The sequence below is a fragment of the Cryptotermes secundus genome, unplaced genomic scaffold (genome assembly GCF_002891405.2).
Source record: "Cryptotermes secundus unplaced genomic scaffold, Csec_1.0 scaffold22, whole genome shotgun sequence".
Taxonomy (NCBI): domain Eukaryota; kingdom Metazoa; phylum Arthropoda; class Insecta; order Blattodea; family Kalotermitidae; genus Cryptotermes; species Cryptotermes secundus.
In genome coordinates, this window is record NW_019742961.1 from 4032901 (window position 1) to 4052643 (window position 19743).

Here is a 19743-nt window from a genome sequence, read left to right on the forward strand (position 1 = left end):
TTTCTGCATTGTCCTTGCCGCAGCTATACGACACAAGTCCGCTTGCAGCTAAGGAGAGTCCAGGAGGGTTCAGCAGTTGAGAATACAAGGACAAGAATTGAACGTGTCCTTAATGAATTGTGAAGATTGAGTACAGATGAGGGCAAAGGAGTACAGTGTGAGTGAAGATGAAATAACAAGAAGACTTCATGGTGATTTGAAGCACTAGTTTCTGGTTGAGATCCGTTGCTAGGGGACGACTAATGGAGATTAAGAATCCTAGTGCGTTTGAAATGGTGAACTGTAAAGTGTGTAGATCAGCGATAGCGCTGTATTAATTGTAATTAAGAGATATTGTAACCAATGTGCTAATAAATCCAATCATCCGAACTAGATCCCGTTATTTTTGTCACGCTTACCCCCACACACGTGACAGTCTTTTCATGTTATCTTTACCAAATGTTGCATAGTTTCTGTAGTGTGCTTGTATACCCATTGATAGGTAATGACCATAAAATAAGCAGCTGTATAACGGCCGTTGCTAGGTGATGGCTCTGTAAACAACATTCGTTACCAGGTAATGGCTGCAACAATAGAACCGTTGGAAGCGGTGTTTTCTGTCGCCCATGCTGAGGGTATATAACGAGGGCCAGCTGCCATGAGAGGCCTCTTGGAGGCAGGGTCAAATACTTCCACCTTGATCCTGCGAGTCATAGGAGGTGACAAAAAGGGAAGTCTCAAATCTGAGACAATAAAACATAGTCATGAGTCCCAAGGGACTCAGACATGAGAAAGACTGCACTGGCAAGGGCCAGCAGCATATACGAAAGGCAGACCTGTCCTCTCGTTAGAGAGGGTGCCCCACAAAAACAAGACCATAAATGCCAAACAGTAATAAATATCTGGTCATGAGCCCCAGATGGGGCTCGACACCAGGACTTACTGACTGACTGACCGTCAGTCTCAATGTGACTTGGACTTGGAGAGGCCTCCTGAGGCTCATCTTACTTTGAATGGACGGAATATTCCCTTAGTCATGTAAAATATCTCAGTGTAATCTTCGATCAGAGTATTACATGGAAACTGCACATAAGAAAATGAAGCCAAGGTCTTAAGAACATTTATTAGAATCTACTCCCAATTCAAAAGTGAACGTTTTAAGTGCTAACATTAATCTAACCCTCCATTAGGCTTTGATAAGATAAGTAATGACTTAGGCTTGTCCCACCTGGGACTTAACGACAGACACCTACCTCTTAAAATTGCAGCGCATGCTAAACAAGGTTCTGCACACCATTAGAAAATTTCCAAGGTGCACACCGGTCTGCAATTTGCACACAGCTATCAGTCTTTCATAAGCATATGATTATATAATAAAATTGTGCAGGCGACAAGCAGGATTCATACACAGTCATGAGAATGGACATGTTCCTGGTGTAGGACACGGTGAAGCCAGACAAGAAAATATAAGAGGCTTAAACTTGGCGGTGGTCAAGCTTACAACAGTTCAAAAGACTAATCTGCCATTGTAGCATAAGATAGGCACGATCTGCTCTGTAAAGCCTCTACAGACAGAGGACTTGTGTGCAAAAGGAAGAATTTTCAATAACATGGTATATGTGCGAAATGTACACTTGACGAAAGGCCAGGCGTACTAATAAGAGACAGACCGATCATCTCGTCAGAGAGGATGTTACATAAGGACTGTTACCGCAAGAGTTTAGTTGGGGAAAAAAGCTCTGGTCGTGGGTCTCAAGGTACCTGGCGCTAAGACGAACTGATTGGCGGTAAACCACCAGTTGTAAAGTAGCAATGACTTTGACTTTGAGAGGAAATCTTGAGACAGCAGTGAGAAGAGTAATGAGTTGGTGTGAAATGGCCACCAGCCTGGGAATTAGTCAGTTGGAGCAGTGAGTGAGTTGTGAGACAGTCGCCAGCAGTAAGGACGCTAACACGGAATCTGAGGAAGCTGTTACTAGGCAACAACCGGTAAGGACACAGCAAACTGAGAAGACTTCTTACATGATGTGAACTACAGAATGTTTGAATTAGCGTTAGCGCTATAGTTATTTGTAGTTATGCTTTATAAGAGTTGAATAAAACCAATTACCAATCCAAACCCCGTCTGTAGTCACTCATGCATGTGACAACTGGTGTCAGAAGTTGGATTGGATTGATTGATCGAACGGATGGAATTGCTGGACCGAAGACTGCAGTAGATAGTTGTATTGGCATATTACAAAAATGGAACAAATGACAGAGCAGATACTGGAACGCCTATTGGCTGGCCAAGAATAATGATGGCCAGAATGAAAGCTGAGATGGAAACCAACCAAGAAAGGATAGAATCCAAGATGGACTCTTATTATAAGGAGTTTACAGCAATAATTAAAGCCGGTCAAGAAACGACAGAGGCTATAGTGGAGGTGCATGTAGAAGAGATGGAGACCACGGATTTGGAGGTAAATCCTGAAGATATTAAATTCAAGTTGGAGCATTGGGAAGTCCCTAAGGAAGAAGCTGCGCTGGAAACTGTTGGAGCCCTCGTGGTCTGATACTGGGACCGGCATGTAGCCGTAGGGTGCCTACGACAACTGAAGAAACAGACCCAGGGTGATTGTGGGTCCTGGAAGAAGCTGGTAGCCATCCACAGACGATCCGCCGTGCCATTCCTGCACCATGCAAGGGACACTGATGTTAGGGACCAGGCAAGGATGATGATGTACAGGGAACCCCTAAAGGATGAATGTTCTAGAAGAGATGTTGGGCACAATCCAAACGCAACAATAGCGTAAGGGACCGAGGCCTGAGACGGTAGCTGCGTCTGGGGAGCAAGGAGACGTTTTATGAGGGACTTGGACAAATGGTCAGACTGGAGATTGTGAAGCAAGCAGTCAGGCTGCGGAAAATGTGTGTTAAGACATTGTGGTTGAGCCAGCCACCTCCCAACAGAAAGAACAGACTACTAGCACCTTAAGGGCCAGAGATGCAGGAGAATTGACAACTCTCGGAACTTTTGCTCACAGTTCCCGGAAAACAACAAAGATGATAGTACACTGGACCAGCTTTCATCTTAGCAGGGAACTGCTTGGGAAAAGCGCACTTAAGGAGAGAGCAGCAGATGCAGTTGGAGAGTAATCACCATGAGAAACTTGCCACGGGTAAGGAAGGTGAGGTCAATCACAGACGTCAAAAACACAGCCCTCGGAAGAGAAGAAATGTCGGTACACCTGTGGGCTATTCATGAAGAATAGCCTTAAGGAGGGAGCAATATGACATGTAGACTGGTTGCTATGGCAACAACCATGAAATAAGCAGCTCAACAACAGCTGTTGCTAGGTAATGGCTCAGTAAACAACCGCTGTTTCTAGGTAATTGACCCAACAGATGCATGTAACAATAGAAGAACTGTTGGAAGTGGTGTTTTCTGTGCTGCCCATACTGAGGCTATATAACGAGGGCGAGCTGCCATTGGCAACTGATTGGCAGAGCAGCAATATAGCGTAAGTCAAGCAAGTTTTTGGAGCTGTCAGTAAGATATGGTCACGAGTCCTGTGGGACTCAGAACCAAAGTTATTCTGCTGGTGAAGACCTATAATAATTAAGCAGACAAGCAAGTCAGCAAAATATGGTCATGAGTTTTGCTGGACTTGAAACCAAGAATGACAGTGATAATAATGACCAGAAGAGATTTATCTGACCGACCAGCTGTTGCAAGAATTGCAAGACTGAATGAGTGGGAGTGAATGAGCGTGAGAGAGCCAGCATTGTCTCCCCCAGTAGAAGGGGAGTGATCGGTAATAGTCAGACCTCTCCTCTAGTCGAAGAGAGGTAAATGATAGACGTGTTCTCTCATCAGAGAGGGTGCCCTACATTGACAAACCCACAACTGTCTTACAATAATACAAATTTGGTCTTGGGCCCAAGATGTGGCTTGACACCAAGACAGACTAGTCGACTGACTGTCAGTTGTAATGTAACTTTGACTTTAACTTTGAGAGGGAGTCTTTAGACGACAGTGAGAAGAGTAGGAGGTTGGTGTGAGATGGTCGTCAGCCTGGGAGTTAAGTCATTTGGTGCAGAGAGTGAGTTGTGAGCTACTGGCCAGTAAGGACGTGAACACAAGCTGAGGAAGCTACTGCGTTGGAAGCTATTACCAAGTGACAACCAGTGAAGATACAGCAGACTGAGAGGACTTTGTATGTGCTGTAATGAACTGTAGAATGTGTGAATAGCATTAGAGCTAGTTATTTATAGTTAGGTTCTGTATGAGTTGAAATATTAGCAGTTTTCAGAAAGTAATAATACAAAATTTATTACTCTTAATATTGTTTCTTCCTTGATCTCATTTTTATTCTTGATTGAGCTGAATCGGCATCGCTAAAGACCTTTCATCATTATTCCTATATTTAACCTTGTGGTGATGTGAGACAGTCCCTTAGTGCTTAGGCCCAATGTACCATTTCCAGGTGACAGATGAGAGAATGTAGCATTCTTGGCATAATAATCAATGGGAAAATTGAAGTTCTCTAGAACAGCCTGGCCCACTTCCATTTTGTTCACCACAATTCCCACATTGACATTTCTGGGATTGAATCTGGCCCTCCACTGCTAGAAGCCAGTTCCTGATTGCCTGAGTTGTGGCATGCTCTGTTGTCATTACTTACTGATCTGTCTGACTATAGACGTTGAGAATATTTAGGCGTTAGGTAAAGGTAAAAAGGTATGTAAAGCTAGCCCTGTAACAGGCCATGGAGACCCAAAGGGTTGTGAGACGTCAAGGCTCCTACATTTTCTAGACAGTCAGCCCACAGATGGTGATGAGGTTGTCAGCCTTACCAGCCGCGCTTTGTCCCCCAGAATTTTCCCTGTACTCATTTCTGTGAGGGGCTGAGTCAACTCATTGATACATTGCATTTATACAGTTTACATATTCTGTGTTAAATGTTTCTTATGTATACCACGACGATATTTTGATATGTAGTTAGTGAACAAGACATTCTGAAACATTATAATAAATTAAACTGGAAAAATTAAAGGTCATTCATACTGTTACAGTTGTTTCATGAAAATGTTGCACTAATACAAGCAACTTTTTTCATGTTCCTCTCAGTCGAACTGCTGACCTGCTGATGCAGGAGTCTGGTTGTCGGTTAGACCATCCTGCGGCTGCTAAGTTCAGACAGCATGTCATGGATGGCGACTGGAGCAAGGTAATTCATCAATGTCTTCCATTATCTGTGTGTTTTAGTTGTAAGCTTTCAGGTACTCTACCATTCAGTTATGTTTGGTAACATTCTCTAAGGCCCTATATAACATTCCTAACATATTACAAGGGATCAAAACCTGATTCAGGAGGAAATTAAGAGGAGATTGAACTTTGGTAATGCTTGCTACCATTCAGTCCAGAATCTTTTGTCTTCTTGTCTGCTGTTCAAAAACAAAAATTAGAATATACAAAACTATAATTTTTCCTGTGGTTCTGTATGGTTGTGAAACTTGGTCTCTGACATTAAGGGAGAAATATAGACTGAGGGTGTTTGAGAACAGGATGTTGAGAATATTTGGACCGAAGAGAGATGAAGTGACAGGAGGTTGGAGAAAACTGCACAATGAGGAGCTTCATAACTTGTGCTCTTCTCCAAGTATAATCAGAATGATAAAGTCAAGGAGGATGAGGTGGGCAGGGCATGTAGCACGAATGGGAGAGACGAATGCGTATAGGATATTGGTGGGAAAGCCAGAAGGAAAGAACCACTGGGAAGACCAAGGCATAGGTGGGTGGACAATATTAAAATGGATCTTAGAGAGATGGGATGGGATGTTATGAATTGGATTGATCTGGCTCAGGATAGGGACCAGTGGAGGGCTCTTGTGAACATGGTAACGAGCCTTCGGGTTCCATAAAATGCTGGGATTTCTTGAGTAGCTGCAGAATTGGCGGCTCCTCCAGAAGGGCTCAGCTTGATGAGTAAGTAAGTAAGGAAGTAACATATTACAAGGAGTTGGTAGCCCAACCCCCATGTGGGAGAACCACCCTTAGCTGTCCATGACATTTTTTTTTTCAGTATTTTTGTATGAATACTGTAATCTTATGGTCATCTCCATGATCTGCAACTGAGGAAATGCAATGCTATGGTGCCATGGGACCCATTTAACATGGAGAAAGTAGCCTATGTTGAGCTTCATAATTTGTGCTGTTCGTCAGATATTATTATTATTATTATTATTATTATTATGATCAAAACAGTAAGGATGAGATGGGCAAGGCATGTATCATATGGGAGGGATGAGGGCATATAAAGTTTCAGTTAGAAAAGCTGAAAGGAACAGATCACTTGGAAAACATACGCATAGGTAAGATAATATTCAAATGGATCAGAAATAGGATGAGAAGGTGTGGACTGATTCATCTGGTTCAGAATGGGGACTGGTTGGCAGGCTCTTTTGAACATTGTATTGAACCCTCAGGTTCCATAAATTGTAGAGAATTTTGTGAACAGCTTAGCAACTGGTAGCTCCTAGTTATGCTGTATGTATGGAGAACGGGGTGTACCACATATATGAATCTGTAATGTGATCACAGATTCAGTTAGTTTCTGCAGTAATAGCACCTGTGTGAGCAAGGATGGTTGGTATCAGTGCCTGTGGTGGCTGAAACCACACTTTGGTTTTTGAAATAACATTATTCATTCATCTGTAATCTGTCAAGACGACAGGTCCACAGTCTCCTCCAGAACAATTCCTCCACTTGATGTGATCTAGAGCTCTCTCCTTCAAATGAAAATATCCTCTTCTGTCCCCAAGGTCATCCAGCATCTTCTTACGTCTTCTTCCTCGTCTTCTGGTCACTTCTATCCGCCTCTCTATCTTTCCTTCAATAACTTCTCTTAGAAGGCAGTTACAGGATATTCGTTTTATGGGTAATTTGTCTATTCAAACACCTTTAACTTTGGTTTGCTTAGGCGTCTCACAGATAAAAAATTTTCTTTGCAGTTTTTTCTATTTGCTTGCGAATTCTGGATACTTGAATACTGGTTAATTGGGTGTTTACTGTTATTGACTGAGGATTTTAATGTTCTTACTCCATCGAGACAAATTGTGAAACAGTGCCATAAAGAGGGTCTCCCCTGTTTCAGCATTCATTGCCATAACCTTTTTTAATCCTGGGTTGGGGTGAGACTTGAGTCCTTTGGTACTTAGGCCTTAAATGACCCATTTTACCAGCTTTGGATCACAGATGAGAGAAATTGAGCATTTGGTGGAATGAGAATTGGCAGGGAAATCAAAGTATTTAGAAGAAACCTGCCCTAGGACCACTTTGTCCACCACAGAGCCCACATGAAGTGATCTGGGGTTGAACCTGGACTGATGTGGGAAGAAACTGGTAGCTGACTGCCTGAGCAGTGGCATGGTTTATGGATATAACATAATCTGATTTGTCACAAAATCATATTTAAATAAACTGCCAGTCAGATTTTATCTCACAGAAAGTAAGTTGTAGTGTCACCGATTGTGATCTGTTTGTGCTAACTGCTATGAAGTTCTTGCCTTCCTTGGAACCCTAGCGTTCAATACTGTGTTCACAAGAGACCTCTATGGTCCCTATCTCGTGAGCCAAATTAATCTATGGCATATCAGTTTCTGTATACAGAGAATTTTTATCTTAATTGTTTCAAGCCTTTCAAGTGTTTACAATTATGTTAACTTCCCAAGGAGATAGAATGAATGTGACAGGCACATGCATTTTACAAATAGAGTTATATTTTAATTTCCACTTTCCCTGATTTTTTAAAATGCTAAATTGCTATACTTATAAGACTAATGTCATAATGCCACAATATTATAACAGGTTGCATAGAATTAGTGTTCCACTTGTTAGAAGGTTGGTAGTTCCTAGACTGTAGTTGTAGATTAAAGATTTTAAAGTGTGACCTTCACGGTAGCCGAGCGGTCTAAGGCATGCACTGTCTTCGCTCGCTCGGAAGCCGGGATTGTGGGTTCGAATCCCACTCGGGCATGGATGTTTGTGTGCGTTTTTCTGTGTTTGTCTACAGGTAGAGAGAGGCCTTGCGACGAGCTGATCACTCGCCCAAGGAGCCCTACCATATATGTAAGATCTAGTAAACCGAAGAGAAACGGAGAGTTTTGTGGAGGTAGGCCTAGGCCCAAATTTGGGCTGTAGCACCACAGGAAAAAAAAAGTGTGACTTAGTGATATGTTTGGGAGCAAAGTGTGGCAGGATATATAATGAGCTCTAGCCAGTGTTATGTTATTAGATTCTGAATGTTTGCTTTTCTTCAACCAGGCTGACAATGACTTGACAGAATTGAAGTCACTTCTGGAGAGTTCTTCTCAAAGTCTTGTTGTAAGTACTTCCTTTAGTAGGGACATGAAATTTAAAATTGTATACTGTATATTGCTTTCTGATAACTTTGATAAAGGTATAGTAGTTTTCATGGCCATAAGCAAGATTTTATTTTGGGGAGAAGGAAAGGGTGAAATGAATAAATAAAAATTAAATTTGAATACTAAGGCACGTAGTTTGATGCTATTGAAATACAGTTTGGTCTCTTTACTACAAGGCCTTTATCTCCTAATGTTTAAGTTGTTCACATTGCAGGCATTCAGAGGTTTAAATGTGGCCGTCAATTTGAATGTTACTGCTGCACTACAATTAAAGTTAGTTCATAAGTTTTCATAACTCTGAAATACTAAGTCTGTTAATTGTCTTATGTTGAGATATTGAGTTGTAGAATGGAAATAGCAAAAAAGTGTAAGTTTCCTGAGCAAGATTTGCTTTGATATTAAAATGTAATGATGATGGTGGTGGGTATTGATGCAGAAGAATTAATTAAAACAGTGGCAGTATATTAATCTATGAAGTGATATAATTATTGGGTGATAAATTATGTTTCCATTAGCTTCTTTTTGAAGTCACTGGATCTCGTTTTCTCTGAATACAGAGGGCATGAGAAGGAACTGTGATGTTTGAAAAAGACATCTACTGACTGGAATAAAATAAAGCAATGCAGATATCAGCACTGAATGGCAAAACATGTCCAGTTTTAAGATTGAAAAGTCTGTGATGATGATAGGGACTACCTCTATTGATTGGGCCCAGCTGAATAGGTTCCATTTGAAGATGGAAACAGAACCCAGTCTCTGAAACATTGTGTTTTAAATAAAAGTGGAATGATGGATATCTTCCAGAAATGCAATAAATGTATGTCCAGTTTTGTTGTACTAAGCAGTGCAGCTCCATGTGCATGCATGAACTGACAGTGTGACTCTCTGACATTCCAGTATCATTACATGCCCACTCTCTGGATTTGTGTTTGGGAAGATGTAGGCTCATTTCATGGCTCCCTAGGAGTCCTGTCTTAACACTGCTTGTCTTTTTCCAGTGGATTCCTAGAAAAATATTGTATGTGCTGAATGAGTAGAAAATTGACAGAAGTTGTAGTACAGAATCACAGTGGCAGTACCTTTGGTGGCTTCTGCGCTGCTTATGAGAGAGAGACTTTGTTAGAATTTAATCTTGACTTTTGCAAGCATGTAAATGCAGCTCAGATTGAAATGTACTTACAGGCAATCATCATCACCTATCTAATATGTCATGTTGCCACTTTGAATTACTTTTATTCATACTTAAACTTGTGCAGTGTTGTATTTGACTGCTTTGTATGTCCAATATGGTATGTTGTGGAATTCAGTGTTCCTGTCAACACTGTTTTCTCTCCTTTGTGTCAGTGAATGTTACAAAACCATTGATTATTTCTTGTGTACTGTGTATGTTTCAGCTAAGTGTAAGAATGATGGCTTTCTTTTTTCAGGAAATGAAATTTTTGTTACTTGAACAAAAATACTTGGAATACTTAGAAGATGGTCGTGTATTGGATGCACTACATGTGCTGCGTAATGAACTAACACCACTTCAGCACAACACAGTCAGGGTGCATGAACTCAGCAGGTGAAATAATAATGTTTACTAAATGCTAGCATCTTTTATTATATAGAAATGTTGTCATTTTTTGCAAGACATTACTTTGCATTTAAAAATAATGCTGGATATTAAGAAGAGACAGGCCTGAACAGCCAGATTTTGTGCCTCTGAAGTTTCCTTTCCACGCGGCTTCATACTTCAAACCAAACAAACTCCTGTACTAGTGTACTTTTGCCTCACAGCACAAAGGAGATGATTTGTTCACTGCTGGAGTGGCCTATATCTTCCATAATTACTACAAGGGCATTAATAATAATAATGCAGTGATACCAGGTCAAAATTAAATTCACATTTTTTATCTCTGCAGTTATTTGATGCTTCTCATGGATTATAGTATTGGATTATACGAGGGTTGGAACTTTAATAGTGGCAACGCTGCTGTAGAGACGCCATGCAATGGAACCAAATAATGTCGCTTATACCACATGTTAGTTACATACCTACCTTACCTCAGAGCAAATGGACTCTTCCTTCCCACATCACGCGCATGCGAATGCAAAAGATCTGATCTGTAGTTGATCTGTTACATTTAAACCCACACTTATGATCCCCAATAATTTCATCTATATATGGACTTAACATTGAGAGAAGAATATTGGATAAAATTTTGTATGAAGTTGATAGCAGTGATATCCCCAATAAATACTTCAGTCAGTTTTATCACCCTTCTTGTGAACTGGTACAATAATAGATTCCTTCCACTCATCAGGCATTTTTTCCTTATGCCAGATAGAAGTAATTAGATTGTGGATCTTAGAACATAATATTTCACCTCCTGCTTGAACAAGTTCTGCTGGAATTGGATCACTACTTGGCGATTTAACCTTTTCAATTTTGCAATAGCACTTTCGATCTCAAAAGGGCTAGGATCAGGTACAAACAGCTCAGCTATATGGATTTCTGTCTGCCTAACATCACTGACCTTATGTACATTCAATAACAGAGAAGTAGTTCCTCCACCTATTCAAAATATTGTGGGAGACTGCAAGCAGATCACCATTCTCATCCTTCACTAAGTTACTGCTAGGCTAGTAACCCCTCTTAAAGTCATTTATTCCTCTATACAGGTCTCTAATATTCTTGTTCTTACTGTTCATTGCAAGCTCATCGATTTTGTCTTTCAGATATTCCATCTTTTTGTTCCTGAAAATCCTGCTGGTTTCACGTCTTATATTGTTCAGATTATCCCCATTTATTTTGCTTGGATCCTGTAACCATTGCGATTTGGCTTGTATTGCTTACGTATTTGAGACTTTAACATGATACTGCTCCTTCCCCTCCACCTCGTTTCAGTTCTTGAGATTGAACCTCTTCAGATGAATTCTGTGTATTGTTTGTTTACTCACTACCAGTCTTTCCCTAACCTTTGCCACCACCAGGTAGTCGTCAGTATCACAATCTGCTGCCCTGAATGCTCAAACATCAAGTATACTTGAGTGCCGTTTCCTGTCTATCAAAATATGGTCGATTTGATTGTGTATTTTCCCATCAGGAGATGTCGAAGTAAATTTATGGATGTTACGATGCAGGAACCTTGTGCTTTTGACAGTAAGATTTTTTGATGTGGCAAAGTTTACTACTCTAACTTCAGTATCATTACTAATTTCATGCAAACTCTCATTCCCAATTGTTGGTTTGAAAATGTGTTCCCTCCCTACTTTGGCATTTAAATCTCCTAACAAAATTTTTATAAGGTACTTTGGGAATTTATTAAATACATGTTCTAGTTCTTCATAGACCCTATCCTTTATGTAGTCAATTTTATCTTCTCATGGGCCATGGTTCAATCTCTTAAAAATACTGTGAGCATATTTTGTATATTTCTCTATTTTCTACTCTTCATGTTTGAAGCAGTGTGTTAACAGATTTGAAGTCTGAAATCAAAACATAAGATATCTGAAAGAAGAACTCCGTAATATGAATATAGTGATAAGGAATTGTATTAGGTATGAACAACAGTAGAATCTCTTTGAGAGCAAAGTAAAATGGAGATGGTGTTTAAATGACCATGAGCAAGGTTGAGATACCAAGTGAGGAAAGAGTGTACACAGATGCAAGAGAATTGCTTTGGCAGGAAAGTTTACTGTGGTGCAACTTCCCACAGTGGGTGTTGATGATGAGATGAACATACAATTAATTTGTTTATTTCTTTAGTTATATGATGTGCAGCGGACGTGAGGAGCTCCAGGTTCGAGCCAGCTGGGAAGGTAAAGGCTTAAAATCTCGAACTCAACTCATGGACAAGCTCCAGGAATTTCTACCTCCCTCCATAATGCTTCCTCCTCGCAGGTATGCTGTGTGTGGCTTCCATACTCATCTAATTTGTATAAAGTGATTTGCAGTGATGTCATATTTAATGAATTGAGGTTTTTGATAAGTGGGAACTATACAGAACTACAGCACGAAACTGTTCAGCTTCTTATAAGAACTGTTTTCGACATGAATAAATACAGTAACATCAAATTAATTTCTAAAACAGTTAGTGGCACATAAAGTAAACACCAAAAGAAAGAAACTGTTTCTGCACAAATAAATTCAGTTACATACTCAAATGATATCCAAGTAATTTCTAAAGTAATCAGTGCCACTGAGTAAACGTTGTGGTTGTGTTGAGCAAGAATGAGTTCCAGCAGAGAGAAAACATGAATATTGATTGGTTATATTTGGTTTTGTTTGGGACCAGAAAATATGCAGTAAACTCTCTGGCATGTATGAAGATTGGGATGTTCTGTTTACATGAATCTCATTAATTTTATGAGAAAAACTCTTTCAGAAACCTTTTCTTCACATTATTTCAAAGCTGAAACAATGCATTTTTGCTTTAGTTCCTGCATGTGAGCCTTCTTTAGTGACACAGTGGATTGATGGGTGAACGATTTAAGATACACTATAACATGATCAGATATTTAATTAGGCTGTGCTCTAATGACACCTCTGTGAGAGAGGATGATGATGAGCACTGCTAGTGGCAACTGGGAGACCTACCATGTGGTGTCTAAGCACATGCACACTGCAATTTTGTTTTTAAAGTTACTTTTCGAAATGGTAAATTTTCTTTGATACTAGTAGTATGTGGTATAATGTGTGCGAGCCTAACAGATCCCTGAAGGTTATCAGTACAGTATAAACACATTTTATTTATTTATTCATTTGCCTCACTGTGAACATAATAGCCTCATGTATTGCAGATATAAAACTTAGTGAGCCCAATGATTTAACTCTTGAGAGAGCGACATGTATTTGTCCATGACTGAATACAGGTTTCAGAAGATACATGCAGATTTTGTCAAAAGTGTGCCTGTGCAACTTCTTCACGGTCATTGAGAAGGCTAAACATAGAAGAAGCTGTCTTGTTTTGAATTTGAAAGGCACAGTTGTATCAGGTGGAAAGAAAGACATGTACAGTATGAGAACAGTGTCCAGGTTTAGTCCATCTGTTACACAGGTCTGTATGGTGGTATCTCGATAGACATGTTTCAATTCCATGCATGAGATTTGGCTCATACCCCAATGTGGGTATTGTTACATTTACACCCATTGCTAGGCAACAGGGCATTTAACACATTCCTGCAGAAGCGAAGGCATGGAACAATAGGATATATGTTGCAAGGCAGCGTAGCTGTAAACACATTTCTGCATAGGCGGTGACATCACATAACAGTGGATAGTGACCACGTGATGTGTTTTCTGTAGGTCCATGCCAAAGGTTTATAGGGGACAGTGAAGGTCGTTCACAGTCAGTCACAGCTGAGAAACCATGAATCAGTAACACACAGCTGTCACGGAAAGAGAGTGCAGGAAGGTTCAGCACTTCAGAGTACAAGGATGAGAATGGAGAGAGAGAGAGAGAGAGAGAATGAAGGCAGAGGGTGAGTGAAGGACCTAGGTGGCAGATGGCCATGATATCTGGGGAAACAAGACCTGAAGAAAAAAAGATGATAAAGCATGGTAAATGTTTACCAGAATCTCAGGAAGACCATCGGACTGGAGTTCATGAGGCAAGAAAATGGGATGTCCAGTGGGTTGTGGAAAATGAAGAACTGTACCTTGTAGAAGGTTCAGCTCCCTCCAGAGCGGAAAATCAGGAACTGAGCATTGTGGAGGGGTCAGCCCCTCCAAAACAGAAGAAAAACCTACTAGCAGTGTTAGCATAAGAAGAGCAGGATATGTGGGAGCACCGGCCACTCCAGGAGTTGTGGCTCACCGTGGGAAAAAGAAGAAGAAGAAAACCTTTGGATGATGGTGAGAACTTGGACTAACTGGAATGTTATATAAGGGAACCGCTCAGGACGAGTTAGCCTTAAGAAGGGAGCAGTGGGAGTGCTTGGAGGATGAACACCGCGGAAGAAGAGAGGAGAAGGTGAGGCGTCAAAATTAGAGACGTCGTAAAGGAAGAACAGGTGATACACCTGTAGGCTATTCAGGGTGAACTTTCTTAAGGAGGGAGCAATGTGGCATATTGTTACCTGTACACCCATTGCTAGGCAGTGAAGCAGTAAATACACTTCTGCATAGGCAGTGATGTCATACAACAGTGGATAGAGACCACATGACGTGTTTTCTGTAGGTCTGCACTGAAGGTTTATAGGGGACATTGAAGGCTGTTTGCAGTCAGTCATAGCTGAGAAACTGTGAGTCAGGGACACAAAGCCATCACAGAAAGGTAGTGAGACTTCATAGTGATTTGAAGTGGTAGTTTCTAGGTTGAGATCCATTGCTAGGAGATGACTAGTGGAAACTGAGAATCCTAGTGCATGTGCATCGGTGAACTGGAAGGTGTGTAGATCAGCAATAGCACTGTAATAAGTGTGATAGAGAACTTTTATCCAAAATGTGAATAAATCCAATCATCCACACTAGAACCCTTTAATTTGGTCACGTGTACAGTGTACTGGCAACAGTTAGAGATCTTGAGGCTCATATTAACACTTGTAGGTCTTGCCTGAAGTCTCTCTGTAGTAGCACAGGTTGCCATACAAAAGACTTCTCTAATCCTGTGAAATAGCACAGTAGCTTTGTCTAACACTCGAAAAGTGTGAATGTTCTTCATTGGTGCTTTATTCCACACTGTTAGTTTTGACTAGAGAAGTGCCATGGCTTCCTCTGTGTTTGGCTCTGAATTACATGCTGAAGCTGCAGTCAACAGCAGAGGCATATTGAATGTGGAGTGTGCAGTCCTGTATCATGCTAACAGAATTGCTTCAGTACATTAGACACAACTGGAGTAACACTGTCCCCATTGCATCATATGGTGCGTAGTTCACTTGAGTAAAGAAATGCCTTTTCAGCTCTGAGGTACTTCATATGACCTCAGGAATAGTGTCAAATACAATTTTTTATTCATTGTTCAAATTTTTCAGTATTTGCAATTGCTTTTGCTTTTTCTCTCAAAACATTGAATGATTGAAAATGTGGAGGTCTCATCAGTTCAGCTGATAAATGCAATTTTTGAAGGCTCAGACCAAAATTATTCAGCATTTTGTTGATATCAACAAGAGTGTAGAAAGGTCCATTGTCATCTTATGAAATCTTCACTCTTGCACTGCTTGTGTCTTTCGCATAATTCAATTCAGATACATCTTCTGGCTTTCCATCTCCACATATGTGGAGAGGCTATAAAATAACCAGACTGATACTCTGAAATCAATTATTCAACTAATCACACAATGGAAATATTGTCACCTTCAAAGTGGTCCCCTCCCTGACCCATACACAGCTCAATGCAAATTTTCCACCGTCGGAAGTAACGCTGCAGGTCCTTTTCTGAGCTTCTTAATTACCGCCATCATCTTTGCCTTCACTGCATCTATGGACTCGAAACAGGTTCCTTTTAATGCGGACTTGATCTCTTGAAATAAATAAAAGTCACACAGGTCTAGGTCAGATGAGTAGGATGGATGTTCCAACATGGGGACCCTGTGCTTTGCCAGAAATATCTTGACAGACAGTGCATTGTGTGCCAGTGCATTGTCATGGTGAAGAATCCATGAGCCCTTCTTCCACATTGTTTAATAAAATATGTAATTTAAGCTTTTTATGCTACTTTTATTCCTTGCAGTGAGGAGAGATGTGGATGAAAATGGTCTTAGCCAGTTGGCCATAAGGATCTTGATTACCAAACCAGATCTTCCAAACCAGCAGAGTGATCTCTGAATGTGATGGAAAATACTAGAATTTGAAAGAGCAAAGAGCTTCACAAAGACATGGAAAAACCTCTTTACTCTGTCCATTCAAATTTATATTCACTGCCAAGGAATACTACAGAAAACTGTAAAATGAGTTCTGGAGTAAGATTTCGGTTTGCGTTTTGAAATCTAGGGTCTCAACTGATAAAACCTAAGAGACCACTGGAAACTATAACCAAGGAGAACACATAGAGCAGTGTGTGATATTTGAGATTCTCAGGGCATTGTGTGTTAAGATTACTGTCTTCTGGGACATGGTGCCATGTATGAGTAGTCTGATAGATGCTCACACACTTTTGGAGGAACATGGTGGAAGAATACGAAGAGAAGAGCACCATGAAAATGGAGGGGGCATGTTCCTCCAAAATGTCAGTAAACATCAGCCAGTTGACATGGTGCCTCATCCAAGAAGACAGTAACCCTTGCATGGTAGCTTTCTTCAGTTCCTTTCAGAGTCTTGAGATCAGAAGTCCTGAAGTAAATGTGGATGAAAATGGTTGAAGAATGTGTATTTGTTACTACGGGGAAGTAGTTATAGAGAGATTATCACTGTCATCTTCATATTACAGACTGCATACATTATTATGCCAAGCAGTGGAGCATCAGAAACACCAGTGCCCATACCATAATACAAAAACTGAGGATGGTCTTGAAAATATCTCCTTACTCGTAGATCATCACTGCACCAGGTAAGGAAATGGTGTGTGTAGTAGGTGAAACTGTATTAGATCTGATTATATGTGTTGGCAAAACTGATATATTGGTGTGGCTTAAAATGTGATTTGTGTGAACACTTCTAGAGTAGGTTACAGGTATTAATTTATCTTATCATAAAAAAATGTTTTAAGAAATTGAAGTCTGTGAAGTTACCTGTTTTATGTGCCCATGAAACTCGAACTTTCTACATGAGGAAAAAACACGCATTAAGAGTATTTGAGAATGGTATGGTGAGGAGAATATTTGGACCTAAGAACGAGGAAGTAACAGTAGTCAGAGAAAATTGAATAATGAGGATCTTCACAGTGTGTTGTACTCTTCACCAAACATTGTTAAGGTGATCAAATTCTCATCTCTCTCAAACTTGTGAGACAGATGAGAAATGTGCGCAGTATTATAATGGTTAGCAACATGAAGTCGGAGACTACGTGGGAAACCTAGATGTAGATGAGAGGATAATATTGTGACATATTTGCTGAGAGATGAGGCACGATGCTAGCCTGTGGTGCAATAAACATGTCACCATGACAACATTGATGTCACACAACAATGAAACAACTCCTGGAAGAGATATTTTCTGTGTGTCCACGGAAACCACCACAGCATACTGTAGCAAAGTGACTGCAAGAAGAGGTGTTTTCTGTTGGGTCCACCCCAAGGCTATATCTAGAGCATTGAGACACAGCTAAGTCAGTCGCAATGTGACTTTGACTTTGAACCAAGTCAGTTGAGTAGAAATTGAGCTTGGAGGAAGGCAGCCTGAGACAGTCTGAGTAGGTCCAAGGTCCTGGTGAAGAGGCCAGCAGCAGATCAGCATAGTTTCGAGGTGGCGGTTAGGGAACACAATTTGTGAACTGTAAGGGCGTGAGGAATAGCCCTTGTTAGAAGACTGTGACCAGGTGACACCTAGTTGAGAGGGAAGATAGCCACCAGCCAGCAAAGATAGAAGCTGATGAACAGGGAAGCCGAGGAATCCACCGCGTTGGGAGCCATTACCAGACAACCAATGAAGACACAACAGACTGAGAAGACTTAGTGAGTGCTGTAGTGATTTGTTAAGTGTGTAGATTCATGAAACTGTATAGTTAATTGTAGTTATGAGTTTCAAGAGTTCAGTAAATCCAATTATCAATTAACTCTGTGACTAGTCACTCAGTCACATGGCAATATTAAGCTGGATCTTAAATAAATGATAACTTTTTGTGTAGATCAGGATAGGCAGTTGTAAACTTGATAATGAAACTTCTGGTTTCATGAGAGAAGAGACATTCTGAACTGGGCAAATTAAGCTTATGAGATCATGTTACCTGTACATGTGCACACCATTGCCCATATGGGTGTGTGTATCTGGGAAGTGTATCCATTTCAGCTGTTCAGCCATTTGAGTCATATTCATTAAATTTGAAAAGTGGCATAAATGTTGTGGCATGTAGACCCGTTGCTAGGCGATGACCAGGAAATAAGCAACTTTACAATAGCCATTGCTAAGTAATGGCTCTGCAGACAGGCAACAAGAGGATACAACAATAATGGGAAGCAGTATTTTCTTTGCAGTCTGTGTCCAGTGTTATAAACAGAACAAGTTAGGAGTCAGGAGTGAGTGAGTTGGTGAGTTAGAGGACTGCTGTGGTTCAGTTGTTGTGATCCATGCTGTTAGAAGCTGGTAGCTGAGGCAGGGTACAGTTCAGGAAGACCCTACCAAGCAATGCCTAAAGGATACTGTAACATACTGAGAACAGTAGTCTGTATAACAGTGAACTGTAAAGTGTAGTCACACGCTGTATCAGAGAGTCCAATAAATCTAATCATCAATCCAAAACCTGTCTATAGTCATACTGATACACATGACAATATTATTCCATTGACAACCACCCCATACCCATACATTTTAGTTTTCTATGTCAATAATAGCAACATGGCTTAAATGCAAACTTGTGAGGTGGGAGCAACACTAACGCAACTTACTTTATGGTTCTGAAATGGTGATGGTAATTCATTCATTCATCAGTAATCTGTCAGATGACAGGTCCACAGCCTCTTCCAAAACAGTTTCTCCACTTAATGCGATCTTCTGTTTTTGGAAAGAGACTATCCAGGAATAGTGATAATGTGGTAGTTTTTCCATTTGCTTTCCACATCGCAGTACAACAGCCGTTCAAACCACTCTGGTCACGCCTGTTGCTATACGAACTTGAACCATCTCGAGCATCATTTTCTCTGTGCTTCAAGTCGCCGCTGATGACGCTGCTTCCGGCATCAGTTTTCGGTGTCTCTCTTCGTCTGATGCCTACCCTTTGACCTGTCCAGCAAGGGAGGCCCTGCCAGTAGCTACGCTACCGCTGGTATAGCTCTCAGGGTCCTTGGCATACTCAAACACCCTCACCACGATAAGGTGGAGACACCAACGAGGGGGTGATGGTAATATATTTTGGAATAGTACATGACTTTTTTAAGGTAATATTGTAAAGTGGATGGACACAGCGTTGCTAGGTAACTGACCGTTAAACACCTCGCAACCAAATACATGCAAGACAACATTGGGAGTGTGGCATTTTCTGTGTGGCCGGCTCCATGACCGTTGCTATGCAATCGCTTGGTAAACACGTTCCAACAGTACAGGCTGTTTTCTGCATGGTCATTGTGGAGGCTATATAATGACAGTTAAGAGACAGATTTCAGTATTTGAGAGCATTTAAGTGTTTAAGGAACAGCCATGGGAAGTTTGTCGTGTGAAGACTTGGCATGTGATTGGAAGTCTTTAATGATGTGTAATACTTGGAGTGATCTGAAGTGGTAGTTTCTGTGTTTTAATTGCACTACCAGGAGAGGACTAGTGTGTGTGTGTGTGTGTGTGTG

The 19743-nt window shown here is 40.7% G+C and overlaps 1 protein-coding gene across 2 annotated transcripts in view; it reads left to right on the top strand.

The window, feature by feature from the left end:
• The window catches only part of LOC111873391 (WD repeat-containing protein 26), a 58485-nt gene that overhangs the window by 17854 nt on the left and 20888 nt on the right, over positions 1–19743 (top strand). For both annotated transcript variants that reach the window (XM_023868055.2, XM_033755072.1), the window contains exons 2-6: positions 5093–5192; positions 8288–8347; positions 9816–9952; positions 12140–12274; positions 16740–16859. In XM_023868055.2, coding sequence (XP_023723823.1) covers positions 5093–5192; positions 8288–8347; positions 9816–9952; positions 12140–12274; positions 16740–16859 — 552 coding nt within the window. The remainder of the gene's footprint in view (positions 1–5092; positions 5193–8287; positions 8348–9815; positions 9953–12139; positions 12275–16739; positions 16860–19743) is intronic.